This window comes from Halichondria panicea, chromosome 5 (genome assembly GCF_963675165.1).
Source record: "Halichondria panicea chromosome 5, odHalPani1.1, whole genome shotgun sequence".
NCBI lineage: Eukaryota > Metazoa > Porifera > Demospongiae > Suberitida > Halichondriidae > Halichondria > Halichondria panicea.
This window is the reverse complement of record NC_087381.1, coordinates 2,711,490-2,728,406: the sequence shown is the minus strand read 5'-3', so window position 1 is coordinate 2,728,406 and position 16,917 is coordinate 2,711,490. Positions and strand designations below refer to the sequence as shown.

Genomic DNA, 16,917 nt, shown 5'->3' with positions numbered 1-16,917 from the left:
GTTGTTACAGTGGTGACAAGTGTTACAGTTGTTACAGTGGTGACATGTGTTGCATTGGTGACATGTGTTACAGTTGTTACAGTGCTGACAGACGTTACAGTTGTTACAGTGGTGACTAGCGTTACAGTGGTGACAAGTGTTACAGTTGTTACAGTTGTTACAATGTTGACAGATGTTACAGTTGTTACAGTGGTGACTGGTGTTACAGTTGTTACAGTAGTGACATAATTATATGTTACACTCCATGCGTACGTACACTTATTGGAATGGAATGTAGCCATAATATTGATGCCTATACCCTCATTATAGAGGTTTAATTATATTCATGAATTGTGACTTTTTATACCAAGGTATAGCCTTGACAAGGGGGTATATACATGCCCTGAACGATAGCCGCCATGTAGTTCTGTCTCGTTGGAGTTATACATGCATGATATTATTTTGGCTGTTCACACATCTGTATATTGTGCAGCAAACAGTTATACTCGGAGGAGATCCCTTCACCTATGTCATTAATGTACCGTATAATTATATATAGCAGGTATATTTCGACGGTATAAATGTTCGTCTATACTGCAAACATTTATACTCACGAATTTAATATCATGCTGCAGAAAGGCTGTTCAGCTATTCTATGAAACTTAATTCCGCGAAAACCTTTCTAACGGTCATTCCGCAAAAGTGTATAACCTCGAAATATACCCGCATATTGTATTTCTCGAATTTGCTAAGGCATTAATTGACTCTGTCCTCGCAGACTTTTACTCAACATCGGCATTAGAGTAGTTTATGGATTTCTAGTGCTTCAACAAGCTGAGTCAGCTAAAGTATCTCTATTGCACTAGAGATAATGCTAGCCAATTCAATTTTGTCAACATTTGCAACAATCAACAATAATAACATATAATTATACCTCTTCACCTCTTCTAATTTGAGTGAAAGCAAAACAACGGTGAGAGGCATTAGCACAGCTCAGCTTGCAACACTCGTTATTTGCAGTGGACCCGTTGCTAAGAGAGCCAGGAGCACAGTCTGAACTAGGCTGGAAGCAGTTCCAGCGGGCTAACAAGCTACATATGCATGAGAAGAAAGCTTACACCCTGAGGCTCAAAGAAGGAGTACACTGACAAACACATCAAGATAAACAAGATTTTCGAAACACTTGTAGTGATTGGAGACGCAGTATCGGAGGAAGACATAGTGGTGCACCTCCTGGCTCTTAGCCTGCCGGAATCATTAACGTACTAGCTGGTGACAGTGTTAGAGGTACAGTCCGAAAATGTGCCTATAAGTGAGCTGTTGTGACCGAGAAACAAAAGTGAGACAAAAGTGAGTGAGAAAACCACAATGCATGCACATGCAGCCTGTTTGCAAAACAGAAGAGTGGGAAGAAACGCCAATTTTATACTTGCCATTTTTTTCACAAGTCCGCACAAGAAAGACTGCCGGAAATTATTTGCATCGCAGAAGTTCAAGCAAGACGCAAAAACTGCCAAGAAACAAGAAAGCGATGGACTTTTTGTTACGTCTCGAAAAGAAGCTGGATGGTTGAGTATGGTGCAACATGTCGTATCAATGTGTATAATGACGACAGCAAGTTTATAAAGCTGAAGCGTTTGGAGACAATTCAAGATGGCACTGCTGAAAGAACTGTACAGGTATAAAAATAATATAGAAGTATTGTTGCCTGATGGAAAAACGAACAGTTGAGAACGTGTTGTTTGTTCTGTTCCCAAACTCTCCTACAGTCTCCTGCATGAGTGTGTCCAAAATATCGAATGCCAGAAAAACACGATCAAATAACTCCCTATGAGGCCTGGTATGGACAAAAACCAAGAAACCAGTCAGCACATCTATGAATGCTGGCTCCAAACTCACATCAGCCTCATGCAGACGAGGATAAATGCATAGCCCGACTAGACCTCGCATGCATGTACCAATCTGCAATTTGAAACTTGATGTATATACCTGTCTGTAAGTACTAGTGACCTGATGCATCTTATGCTGTTGACGCGTTTCTCATCAAAGCCAACCACCACTTTTTAAATTCTTGAGTGCAGAGGTGAGGTCGCCATTGTTTGCCTACTGAGCATGCTCAGACATAGCAGATGGCCACACCCCTCTTATCTTAGCAACCACTTGAGATCTATAGCAACAGTAGTGTTTTGCACTGTTGATTCTTACCTCTCCAGTTAATGCTCCTTGCTAGCCTATGATTACTGGTTGCAGTACAGAGAAGGGCAACCAAGTTTATTATTAGTTGGGCGGAGCCCGACCGTCCCTGACGGGAGGTAGGGTTTCAAGCCTATGTCAGGATTTGTCTTTGCTGCAACTATAGTTGCAGCCCAATCAGATTGCAGCATTTCTACTGTGGTCTGTGTCACGTCCGGTTGCGCAACCTCAAGCAAGGTAAAATTGGTTAACACCCCACTTCAGAATAATAATATTCATAGAATAAAATGATTATTCATAGCTGCTTATCAGCGTGTTACATAATTCAGCAAGACAAATCTTGACATAGGCTTGAAACCCGACCTCCCGTCAGGGACGGTCGGGCTCTGCCCAACTAGTTTATTATTGGAAACTCAATGGACTACAGAAATCGCCATATCTGAGAACAATACGATCCCAGGCCGCACTTCATCAGGGAATCACTCTTAGAAGGCCGTGCCGGTGAAAGAGGCTAGACCTAGCTATTACCCAACGGTAAAGTATATCTGTTTGCTGATGACACAAAATGCTCTCATTCAATCTCATCTACTTCAGACTGTGATCAATTACAAGCCAATTTAACAAGCCTCTCAGATTGGAGTACTAAATGGAGTTTACATTTCAATGCCTCCAAGTGTATTATAATGCAGTTCCATCGTGCTAATCACTCCGTTTTAGACTTTAACTACAAGCTAGGCGACCAGACTATTTCATCTAAAACTACCCTTAAAGACAACAACCTTAACTGGACAAATCACTATGAGCACATCTGCTCAGCGGCATATCGTATCTTGGGTTTGCTAAAGCGTACATTTTCATCAACCTCAACAGTTTCAGTGAAAAAGAAATTATTTATTTCCCTCGTTCGATCACAATTATCGTATTGTTCTCAGATATGGCGACCTGCTCTGATCAAAGACATCCGCAAACTAGAAACAGTACAGAGAAGGGCAACCAAGTTTATTATTGGAAACTCAATGGACTACAGAAATTGCCTGATAAAACTTGAAATAATGCCTTTAATGTATTATCTTGAAATGGCAGACATCATGTTTCTAGTTAATTCGCTAAAAAATCCCTCTGTGCGATTCAACATTCGTAGTTATATAAATTTTCAAGATAATACCAATACCCGTTCGTCCAGCAAGTTAACTTTAAAGCACGTCCTCTCTTCCTCACACCTACAAAGTCACTTCTATTTTAACCGCTTACCAAAACTATGGAACAAGCTACCTCCTATTGACTTAACTCTATCATCAAAATGTATAAAACACGTCATATTTAAATATCTCTGGTCTCATTTCATAAAAAACTTCACATCTGACAATCCTTGCACCTACCATTTTTCTTGCCCTTGTAATAAATGTTCAGCCATGCCATCATCATTCGCCCACTTAATTCTTATATTCATCTGGTATCATTTTTTTTTTCTTTTTTTGTAATTGTGTATGTCCATAATTATTATTATTGTATTTTATTACTTACGGCTAACTGACAAGTTCAGTTTAGCCTTCAACTCACCCTTTTGTTAAATCATAACTTATAATTGCATTTCATTATAATGTGTTGAGAAACCATAATTATTATTATTATTATTATAGCTCCTCGCATGCAAGTTGACACAAGCTCTTATCTGAGCAGCTTTTATTCTGCCCCTTATCATAAATTTAAAGTTCTTGGTCTTGTAGAGATGCATGCATGCAATAATCATAAGGCTTATGATTATTGCTAAAGACCAAGAACTTTATGATAATTATCATGACAGACACTGCAACAGTGCAAATAAAAATTCGATCAGCCTACAGCTAGCTATATATAGCTAAATCTAGCTGTAGCAGCTTTCTTTTTTATCATAGTACTATGGTAATGCCACCTATACTGAAGATATTTGATCTAGGTAGCACCATAGAATCTATGTGCTGGTACCTATAAGAAACAAGTGTAGTGTATTTGTGAAAAAAATAATGGTGAGAAGTAGACTACCATATAGTGCGAACTTTTCGAGGGGCTTAATTTTCACGGATTTCGTGGGTTAGCAATCATACACGAAAATTTAAGTCCATGAAAATTGTTCTTTAATTAGAATTACCTGCTATAACGTGCAAAGGCGTGGCTTCCGGTAAGCAGTCATTCCGCGAACATTTGCAACGAAATGCTTTTAGAGGCCAATCCACGAAATATAAGTGCCTCGAAAATTTCTCACTATACGGTATCTATGGTTGCATGTTGGATAAGCTGTTCAAACCAAAAAGGGAGTGCACAAGATGGGTAACCCTAAAAAAAACCGCCCATTAACAAAACGTGATTAGTTACGTGGCCTCCCAGGACCACTCTATGCATGCATGCATTGAAAAAAGTTTGCAAACAAGTGCAAAAAACATTTTTGAAAAAATGGGGAAGAGTAGGGTTGGAAGAGCATGTGCATTGAAGTAACAAAAAGTTTGAAAACAAGATTGTGGGTTGGTATAGTCATAGATAGTAAAGGAAAGAGATTGGAAACGCATTACGTCATATGTCACACTCCTACTTACGGATTGTAGCCTCGATTACAGGCCCTCCATTGCGGCTTAAATCTAAGCTACATGGTATAATTATGAGAGTATCTCAAGCTGGAGCCCTAAGCATGTCTAAGCTCATACTGTGGACAGTGTAGTTAAAGGATAAGGGCTTCATGATGGCATCCATATCAGTAAAAAAAACTAGATCTATTTTAGTTATATACATAATTATAAACACGACAACAATGTATTTATTATCTTACTAAACACCCTTTGTGAGTCTTGACACTAATCATAAGTGTAATACTGTACTCTAAGGGATGTCAATAAATTATATTATATAATGTTTAAAGTAAGTGGTTGCAAAACTACAGTGTATACACACAAGCAAAAATAAACATGTATATAATTATGTATACTTAATGATGAGGTGACAGGTGAGGTTACTAAGTGTCTTATGGTTGAATTTATATCTTCCTAGATGCTTTTGTTTTGTCGAAGGAGGGTATAGGATCTGGTTGAGATCGAGTAACTTGCAGTGCTTTCATTAATTGTGCAAATTTGATCACTGCTTAGAATGAGTGTGATTATCGATGCCGTACTCTAGCACACATGCATAGTAAAGGGAGAAAATACTGTTTTTGTCGCCTTTCGAGGATCGCCTACAATTTTCAAGTATAATAGGCAGGGTATTATTCTGTTTTTATCAGCAGTTAAAGCAGTCCATAAAATGTTCTATAGTTCACTCAAACAGCTCTTTCTTTTGTCCTCCCATGCAAACACACACACACACACACAAACCGACAGACACACCAATCACTTAGTTTTTCGAATTGCAGTCTCTTTTTCCAATATGAATTGGGGGGGGGGGAGTGGCCAGACTACCAATGACTCTATATACCGGCCCTAAAAATTAAACAATACCTTCCCCGTAAACATGCACCTGTTAAAACACACATAAATTTATACCACACTAAAGTATACCTAAAATACACTCAAGAACTATAATGTCGTATAACTAATCAAGCATTCATATAATCATGTGACAAATTCATTCACTTGCTGTCTCTTGGAGTGAGATAACGATCGTAAACTTCTTCCATAATTGTCTGTGCAAAATAACCATCTCCCCTCACTCTTCTCTTGTATCGCCGAGCCACAACACAGTAAAAGATTAGCCCTATAATGCATAGAGTTACTTTCACACACCAAGAAACAGGAAAACACCAACTTGCCTCACAAGTATATTTCTTCAATATACCGCTTGTACCATAACCGAACATGGCTGACAGAACACCTAAGACAGCTATATATACTGAAAGCAGACCTCTCATACTGTATGGTGATTGGGAACAACAAAATTCAAATGCTGAAGTGGCGAACATTATTTTGTACAACCAATCCCTGTATTGGTATATGAATAGTCCAATCAATTGCTATCAAACCTCCTTCAAAGTATTAATTAATAAGCTTCAGAATCAAACTCACTACAACAGAAAGAAATGAAGCAATTCCTATCTTCTTTAGAATACTTGGAAGTCTATCTCTAAGCAGTGGAAAGATTAGAAACTCGTGCAATAAAGTCCAAAGTATGGAACACAAATTTTCTCCGTATGAAAATAATCTAATTATTTGCGCACTACATAAGTTCAGACCATTGGGTATCAATACATCGAAGTAAGAACGCAAGAAAAATGACAAAGCAAAAACTGCTAATGGAAAACTTACTAAGAGAATACGAAACAATGTCTTCACATCTTCAACTTGCTCTGTAGTGAATGGTCCGCCGTATCTCGACTTTCCCAGATCCATTCTTGAAGGTACGTCTTCCTCCCAGTATGTGAGAGCACTGAGATTGAGGGGAGCTTTGTGCTTGGCTGCAAACTTGAGAACTTGGTAGATGGTTTTGAGAGAGTTTGGTGACTTTGGTTCAATTATTAGCCACTTTCGAGAGAGACAAAAATCCGAAATAAGAACACGGCTTAAGCACAGAACAAGAAACAAGCTCAAAACTTGTTGATAGTTGGAATGCAGCGAAACATCCAAACATTCTACTTTCAAAGTGTATAAAACAATGCCTAAATGTGTTCCGAATGTACCACTACAAACAAACCAAGTGATGAAACTGCTAATGTTGGAGCTTGAAGCATCGGGCATCTGATCCACACCCAGTTGAAACAATAGTAAAGACAGAAAATACATCCTGCAATGTACAAAACGTATAATCACAAACACAGAACCAAAACATTACCTACAAACGGTGCAATTAAGTGATAGAAGCAATTAAGAACAGTACTCAGGAATAAAAGCCATACACCAAATTTTACTACTCTATAGTTTCCAAACTTTGCGTCCGCCAACCATCCTGCCAGTGGCACAGCTAACATTGATAGTAGAACTAAAAAACCATATATCCAAGAGTAAAAATCGTTTGTTGAAAATTGTATAGGAGGCAACACTTTGAACATTGGTACGATGACAAAGGTGATAATTAGAATCCAGAACAGAACAAGTAGAGCTCCTTTGGAATAGAACCACCTCACTCTGTACTTGCACTGCATGGCTATAATTATTATATAGACCATACATCCATGACAATTAATTTCACTGAATCCACTATAATTATATGTATTGACGCAAGTAGCTATATACGTATTTCTAAATGAAACTAAAAGTACCGTATGCTACATATAAAATGAGGTTGCATTGCAAGGAATTCACCAAGTGTATTCAGCCAGTGCTGCATCAACAATAGTCAGTATATATTGAAACGCCTATAAGGTTTAATTTAGGAAACCCTGTAGTGTTGTTTAAACCTCAAACTTTCTCTTTCTTAATACGTAGCTATAGTATCAGTACGAATTAAATGTGCTATAACTATAATTATAAAAAATTCTTCACGTCAAGTGTAATTTCACCAAAGTGCAACATCCTTATTTCCCAAAGAACTTTTCAACACAGAGGTGATGCTAATTCTTCAATGCATGCATGGGTGTGTCCTAATCCCATGCATGCACATAATACTTAATAGATGATGCACATAATTATCAATATATAATTATACAGTATATGCTGGGTTTGATTGTGAACATAATTTTATTGACAATGCTCTGCATGCATGCAGACAGGCAATTTCTAGAAGAGCAATATATAGAAACAATGTCAAAGCATAGGCCACGAACTAGATATTCTGTGCAACATGCAGTCAATAGATATTATCTCAGCACTATGACTTTTTCATGGAATGCATTCTAATGAGTGTAATCACAGTAATGCATGTAATCGCCGTATAATGATTTGTAATCAATCACTGTAATGTATGTAATCACCGTAATCACAGTAATGGGTGTAATCACCGATGATTACAAACTCAGTGATTATCAATCCCAAGTGACACAATTGATGAAACGAGCAGCGATAACGTACAATCCAAAGACGAGCAACCTGAAAATCAATCAGTCAATTAGAAGCTAGGTCTCTACCATGCAGAATGAGAAGACAGCCTGACATACCAGTATGCCATTAATAGACCCAACCACATTCAATGAAGCCATGCAGTATAGTAACAAGAAAATGGAAAGCAGCAATGGAAAATGAAGATGTGTGAGACTTGATGAAACTACCACCTAGTTGGAATACAGTTGGAAGTAAATGGGTCTTCACGAAGAAGACTTGGGCTGACGGCACAGTTGAGCACTATAAAGCGAGATTAGTGGCTCAAGGATTCACACAAAACGTATATGGCATGGAATTTATGACAAAACCTTTTGCCCTGTGGTGAGACTATATAGAGTCTCTGCATGCTACTATCTGTGCAACAAAATCTCATGTTACAACAAGTGGATGTGACCACGGCATTCGATCCTAAAGGGCTCTCTCAAGGAGGAGATTTACATGAGGAAACCCATAAGTTTTGAGTGAGGCGAAGGAAAACCTATAATAGTGTGTAAATTGAAGAAAAGCATCTACGGACTCAAAAAATCACCTCGGTACTAGAATGTAGCACTCGACTCACAACTGAGTGAAATGGAGTTCAGTCAATCGAAAAACGACCCGTGCATCGATCTATTTGGGTACAAGAGACGATAAGCTGTACCTTATGTGGATGACATTATCCTGGCCGGCATAACAAACAGTGCCCTGCCCTGTCTGAAGTCAAGACCGCACTATCAAGGAAGTTCAACATGAAGGACCTCGGCAACTTGAGTTATTTCCTCGGAATCATAGTCGAGCGGCACGAGGGTGGCTCAATCTGGATTGGACAACCCCTGCATACGAAAAATCTGTTGACAAAGTTTGGAATGCAAGACTGCGAAACCAGTAATGAATGCTTGCTCCAAACTCACACTAGCCTCAGACGAGGATAAATGCATAGACTAGACTCTGCATGCATGTGCTTGATGTACCTGTTTGTAAGTACTAGTGACCTGATGAATCTTATGCTGTTGGCGCTTTCATCAAAGCCAACTACGTTACTGTTTGTTGGACTTCTATTTAATAACACATACCGGATTATTAGCGCTTACTTGACTATAAGCGTATCTTTATTAGCACATGCTCAACTTGCAGGCTTTTTATACTTGAGTTGAAGCGCTTTTCCGATTTGGCAATTATGCGATGGTTATTAGTGAAATTTTAGCATCTAATTTTGTTTTATCTATGAGCTAGTTAGCTTGTACAGTGCAGGATAGCTATATAGCTGGTGATATCCATCTGGAAGGACTCTCTGGGCAGCTGTTACCTTGTCTGATCATGCTGAGATCGAGAGAATGTGACACGTGGATGAGGTCCTTTTATTCCAAGTTCCTGGTCAATATAATATGAATTTCAATGATGTGAATGAACTGTAAAATGAACTGTAACATAATAGTATGATATAGATCCAGTTAGGGTTGCCTGCTTTGCTATTGACCCCAAACATGCATGCGCTTATAATCCGGTAGAGACAAACTGCACCCAGTGCCTATCCAAAGAGACTTTGAGTCATGATGGTATATACTCTACTCAAAAGAGGATCAAGTACTATTGTTGTTTACACGGATATGTTGATTGGGCAGGTGATGTGAATGATAGAAAATGACATATCATTATGGATACATTTTCTGCTGAGTGGTGGACCTATCAGAAGCAGAAGTGTATAAGTAAGCCGCCTTCCTGGTGTTTAGCGAGCCCCATGCACCCATCTGTATACTGCCCTTGCAACAAGCTAGTGTAGATCTAGTATAAAATCAGTGCGCCCTCAAGGCAAGGGAGTTTATGAGGAATGCGGGAGTTTATGGTAGTTAAACCGTGCCCCACCCAGTTGCTATGATAACAGACCCCAAGTGGTGTTTATGTTTGATGAATCACAATTTACACTCATCCACTCTCACCCACTCATCTTGTGTTATGTTGTATGCATCATAATTATAGTCTTTTCACACTTTGAATTGTGGTTTTGGCCTCATCTTTGTACTGAAACTCCACCTAGGGGCTCTGCTCCTAGTATGTTTTTGAGCCTCTTTGATTAGTTCTGTTTTTGCCCTAAAAAAATGTCAGTTGTTATTACGCTATTATCTCTAAGAATCAACTTGTTGATAGTCTCTGCTAGTTTGTAGTAGTCTGACTTTGCCTCAGCTCTGAGCTGCAATCGGATTTGATTAGAAGCCTTATAGATTAGCCTGTCTAGGTCTATTGCACAGGAAAGAACTCAACAAGTGGTTCTTTTTAGTTACATGACCTTAAGTAAATTGCAATTGTGTAATATTAAATAGCATGTGTGTCGGATTGATCTCTTTGTGAATAATTATTCGATTGTTGTTACCTGAACCTCTGTGAGTGTGACCTATATCTAAGCTAACCGAGGCATTACATCCCCTGCCAACACAACATTCATGAGTATACCATCAGGAGTGCGTGCATGAAGGTAGTCCTGGTACTATCCACTTAACATTCTACTGAGCAAGTGTTCAGTGAAATACAAGTAACTTAAGACCCATCTCTTTTACGTAATAGTCATGACCAATTAGATGTGTGTGGGCTGCAATCAATAACCGAGTGTAGTGACTATAGTGCAATAGAGATACTCTAGCTGACTCAATATCTCTATAATTATAATGAATTTCCTAAACAGGCGACAAACCACAACCCTCATAACTATAACTAGACTATAGTCTGGCTATAGTGTACCAGTGGAAGATGTACTTACTTTACTATACCTGAATGATTAATTGGAGGAATTCAATTATCCTAGAATTAATTCTTTGTCACTAGCTGGTAAACCACAACAGTGATGATCACTTCTAGGTATAGTTATGTTAATGTGGGTTGCAGTAGAACGTTATAGATAATGTGTTTTACTTGGAGAACCTCGATTGTTCCAAGGCCACTAATCCTTTTTGCAATACTTCGTACCTGCCTTGCTTAATGTTACATTTGAGCGGCAGGAAACTTAATTTATCACAGTCAAATACAATGCAGTGAAATAGGATAATTTCTGTATGCGAAGGACATGCAGTAGGTTAAGCAAAGTATTATTATACTGTATTATAGTGACCCATGCACTTCTATAATTATTAAACTATTCTATGCATGTACTATAGGGGTATGTGGAGAACTGAACATCTAGATAATTACGTGCTTTATTTTGTTGGAAGAACTTATAGAACATTCATGAACTTATAATCAGCATGTTGAGGGATGGATGTTGTACCTCTGGATCCTCTGCTATAAAATCGCCTCATTTGATAGAAACACATGCAGGCTGATAGTAAAATAGGAGATCGAGTGTCTCACATAAAAAAAGAGGTGCAACGAGAAGAGTGTTGGACCCAACTGGTAAAGATCGCAAAGCATGAGCCCCTCAACTAGTTGGAGCATGCAAAGACTATATATACCAACCCAAAATCTTGGTACAGTACAGCTTAAAATGAAACTTAAACTATAAGTGTGCACATGCATACCAGAGCTATATGTTTACCACACCCCAAGTGCTCTACTTTACAATTAGAGTGTGATGGTAAATTTGAGAGTTGACTTCACACAAACTTTCTCTTGTATAAGAATTGTCTCGTGGGAAGTAATCTCATGCATGAAAGTTGATCTCTTGTGCGTGAGACTCAATAGCTCTGGTATGTGCATAGTGCAATTATACTATATCTCTAGAATGAATTCCTTCACTTTAATTTACTACAGCTAGATCTAGTATACAATTAGAGTGTGGTAGTAAATTTAATTGATGCATAGTATTTGAGAGTTGACTTCACACAAAGTTTATCTTGTATAAGAATTGTATCGTGGGAATTAATCTCATGTATGAAAGTTGATCTCGTGTGCGTGAGACTCAAGGTATATACAAGTCATAATTATAGCTCTGGTATACGTGCCCGCTTATACTGCAATAGATACATGCACTCTGACTATACAGTGTATATACCTCTAGAGAATTCCTCCACTTTATACTACTGTACAATTAGAGTGTGATGGTAAATCCTTGCTATGACAATGGGAATTTGAGAAGCTGGAAACTTGATACATATATCAGTTACACAAAATGCAGTGCAAATGGTTGTGAGCATATAGATAGTAAACATCACTTTTAGGGCTATTCCGTATGTAAAACAGTATAGAAACACGTTGTATAGATATAGAGTATAAGTAGAACATTCATGAGTATATATACCATCCTACTGAGCAAGTACACGTTGGAATGCAATTATAACTCATACAACCCGATCTTTTACGAACTATAGTCAAGTAGATCATGACGTGCATGAATGCATGCATGATGGGCTGCCTTGAGGCACTTAAGTCATTGCATAATGGTGTCAATTGTTACGGTATTAGTCTCGTGAATCAACCTGTCAACCACCTTTCCTGGAGGAGCACTTAAGTATGAAGGTCATTCACAATGCTATCAATTTTCATGGTATTAGTATCATTAATCAGCCTGTCAGCCACCTTTCCTGGAGGAGCACTTATTGTTAAGTATGAAGGTCATTCACAATGGTATCAATTTTCATGGTGTTAGTATCATCAATCAGCCTGTCAGCCACCTTTCCAGGAGGATAATTGTCATTGCATTAGTGCAGGAAGAATGCAACTTGCTTTACTACAGCTCCTTGCCTGACTAACGGTCATAATAGTTAGGCTAGCTAAATGCGTCCCACTGCGTAGATCCTCTAATTGTGTCAATCTTTGATCTGATTGGTCAGGTCGGAATTCCACAATAGCAATACGAGGAAAGGCGGTTGATTCATGAGACTACTCTCTGTTATGTGCTAGCTTTGACTCGATCAACTGCATGCATGTGCATGCCTTTGCTGTACCTGATTCTATAAAAGCACGCTATTTGGAGGTTTCTTCATTCTCAGCGGAGATTTCAAATCAACAAGAAAAGACAAGAAAAGCCAACGGAACGAAATGAAGTTGCTGCTGCTTGTGATTTGCTGTATGATTTCCACATCACTAGCTGGTCTGGTTGACAAAGAGGCTAAACTGGAAACAGTGCTCAAGTGAGTTATATACATATATAATATATATATTCCCCGAGATTATACCGGCCCTTTCTTATGTTTCAATGATTATCAGCAGTCTCATTAGCTGCATGCATCTTTACCTACTTCTTGACAGGATACCATGTAATTATTATGCATGAATGCCTCTGCTTTGTTTCATATCAGTGAAGTTGAAGAGATATTGCAAGACCTGAAAGCTGATGATGATGAGCCTCATCTCGAAGCAATTGGAGACATTCAAAAACTTGAGTCGCTGATCAATGATCGGTATGTTTATGCTGACATTATAATTACCTTAAACGAGCCAGCCTGACGTTTTCAGTCTGTTTTTAGGGTACTAATTTTGACGGAATTGCAGCCAAATTTATTAGCTCAATAATTTATGTGTCAAAAGATGTACGTACAAGTATGAAGTTGAACAGAAAATTTGGAGTCAGATATGAAAGAGCTATAGCTTGCTTAGCATGCATAATAATTATATGCTATACTCTCAAACATACATTTTCATTTTTTATTAACGCGGATATAATTTAGCATTAATTACAAATTCACTAAAATTCGTTAAATCAATACCCGTTTCTAAATTAGTAACATTATGGTATAATTATGATTACCAACACGATATGCCACAATGCAAACAAGTTGTATGTTGAACTACTAATTTTGTATAGTGAACTTCAGAATGGAGCAGATATTGAGGGAGATATTTCACCAAAGCCATCCCACGAACAAGACTCACAAGGGTAAATTTCTGCCAGATTTCAAAATTGGTTAATTATAAATTCACTAAAATTCGTTAAAATCAGTACCCGTTTCTAACATTATGGTATAATTATGATTACCAACACGATATGCCACAATGCAAACAAGTTGTATGTAATTTTGTATAGTGAACTTCAGAATGGAGCAGTTATCGAGGGAGATATTTCACCAAAGCCATCCCACGAACAAGACTCACAACGGTAAATTTCTGCCAGATTTCAAAATTGGTTAATATTATATACATGTACTATATGTTATCTGCTCTACAGGAGTCCTGCCACCATGGAGGAGATGTTGCTTCACACTGAAAACATTGACGAGGCAACTGCTGAAGTGGAAGCTGCTGGGGGCCACGTTCTACTCCAACTTGGTCACAACCTCTTGGTTGCAAATGTCCCCTCTCATGTAGCCAAGCAAAATAGCTTCAGTCAAGCTTCAGCCCATATTTCGAGCTCAGCATCAGCAGAAACTTTAAGCCATGCTAATGCCTACTGGATGGCACGAGAAGATGAGCTGAAACCACAACCAACGATTCAAAAGTGGACAGAAAAAACAGCTCCAATGGCCTTTAAACGAGAAGATTCAGACGAAGATTTTCAGGTAGATGCACCCTACCGCCAAACCATGACTGGGAAGATTGCCGTTCTAATTTTTATTTCTTCCGGTCCTGGTAGGTTAGCAATAAGCAATAGGGAGAAAAAGAAGATTATAAGTGAATGTCTAGCAGGACTTAAATTCTGGTCAAACCAAGCTCGGAAAAATGGGGTTAGGTTGTCGTTTGTGATGTATTATGGGAAGGCAAGAATAACTGCTTCCAACCCAACCTCTTGCTCTAGCTACCCATCTTGCCACGACAAGTTTGCTAATCCTACACTCAGAGCTTTTGGTTTCCCAGCTGGTAAAGCTGGAAGGAACAGAGCAGCACAATATATTAAAAACCGTGGTCGTGCTAATGGTGCTTTCCTTGGTTTCTTCTCCAAGTATAAGCAAAGCCATTTCGCATATGCATATTTTGGTGGCGGACCTCTATACATGCAGTACAGCAATGACGGTTGGGGTTCCGATCAGATTGACAGGGTTTTCGCTCACGAAATTGGACATGTTTTTAATGCTCCTGACGAATACACAAATTGTCAGTGCTACCAACGGTATGGCAAGGGAAGCTGCACTGCTAAAAATGCCAACTGCAAGACCTGCACTTCTTCTCAAGGTGGCTGCATTATGGACACCAATGATCTGGGCAACCTTTGCGAGTACACCAAGAAGCACGTGGGTTGGTGCTAAGAGACTTACAAGGAACATATACTCTGGACTGCTTTTTATGGACTTGACCTATCCTAGTGCTGCATGTGTATATATAGTTTAGCTATTTATAAACAGTTGACTATAATAATTTGTAGCTATATAATTATAGACACTATAATATTGTAATAATTGTATAATTTTTATTATATGAGATTGACATTAGCTACACTTTAATAAAGTTTTGGTTCATTGAAATAGTATACATCATGTTACTGTAATGAAATGTATGTACCTAGGACTCATGTGTTTAAAACATACAAAACCATAACAAAATGGTTTTGTAATGTATCATGTTCAAAACATAATTATGGCATGGTCTAATTAATTGCAAGATAATCTGCCAAGGGGGTTCTGAAAGTGGTGAGCGGAATAGACTCGGAAATTCGAAATTGGTATCTAAGTTTGGCCAACAGTAGCAGTAAAGCGCTCACACAAGCCATTCCTATAGGACAGCCAGCAATACAAGCGCTGGGGCTAACAAAGAAGTGCGAGTGAGTCAAATGGAGCTCTTCAAAGGCTTAGGCAAAGTGCAAGGCGAATATACATGCAAGACAGAGCAAAACCTTACATTCTCACAATACCAAGGAGATTGAGTATCAATTCCCCAAAGATAGTGAAGGATGAGCTCGACAGGATGGTGTCACAAGGAGTCCAAAAGATAAGTATGCTGGCATGGCTGTGGCAAGGTATATATACGTAATACGGTATCTGTGTGGACTTAACACAATATAGTGTGTGTAGAGAGAGATACCTTTTACTACCCTCACGCGACTTCCCGATACAGGCTCTCTCCTTTTTTTCCTAACTCTACGTCTATTTCTTTCTTTATTCCTCCAATTAATAGCGTATTTTATCTCATTGAACGATTAATATTTTATCTTATTGAACGATTGTGATAAAGAACGAAAAAGGAGAGCCTGTGTAGAGGCTATGTAATTATTAGCCTTGTTCCCAGGCCTTACTTTTCTTGCTGTTGTCACTGTTCATCCATAAATCATAAGAAAGACATAGTGCTAGTGAGGCAGCAAAGAAAGAAATGGGCGTACACTTACAAGGAATACTTGTAAACTGCTTTACGGACTTGACCTATCCTATAATTATAGTGTGCTGTGTATTATAGTTTAGATAATAATATAAACAGTTGAGTATACATTAGTTATTTGCAGCTGTAATTAGATCTAGACACTTGTAAATAATAGAATTCTTATGACATTACAATAAGTTAATAAGTTAATAAGTTTTGGTTTACAGTACAATTATACTACAGTATCCTATTGGCCTGGGGAAGCACTAACAAGCGTGTAAATAAGAAAGTGAGAGAGCCATATATATAGCCTCGAATCCATGCTAGCAGACCTCTTATAAAAGAACGCCTGCATGGTATCCATTGTTGGCGCACGCACCCAATCACCCAAAATCTGGACGATCGACATACATACATGTACACAGTGGAACCCCTCCAAAGAGCAACCACACGTTATATAACGGCCAAGAGCTCAGGTCCGGATTGAACTACAATGACTCCAATGTAAAGCAACCTCTCAGGAACGGCAGCCCCACTCTTTAACTGTATGGCAATTTAAGGAAAACTTGTAAAAATGCCAACTGCAAGACCTGCACTTCTTCTCAAGCTGGCTGTATTATGA

The 16,917-nt window shown here is 38.5% G+C and overlaps 1 protein-coding gene across 2 annotated transcripts; it reads left to right on the top strand.

The window, feature by feature from the left end:
- The first annotated feature begins 12,763 nt into the window (after positions 1-12,763).
- LOC135335789 (uncharacterized) lies at positions 12,764-15,466 on the top strand. 2 transcript variants are annotated; one of them, XM_064531358.1, is made up of 5 exons: positions 12,764-13,201; positions 13,370-13,471; positions 13,876-13,947; positions 14,095-14,166; positions 14,236-15,466. In XM_064531358.1, exons 1-5 carry the CDS (start codon positions 13,110-13,112, stop codon positions 15,248-15,250), a joined length of 1,353 nt encoding a protein of 450 aa, XP_064387428.1. In that variant the 5' UTR covers positions 12,764-13,109; the 3' UTR covers positions 15,251-15,466. The 2 variants fall into 2 exon arrangements, with proteins under 2 accessions (XP_064387428.1, XP_064387430.1); XM_064531360.1 differs by lacking the exon at positions 14,095-14,166.
- The last annotated feature ends 1,451 nt before the right edge of the window (positions 15,467-16,917 follow it).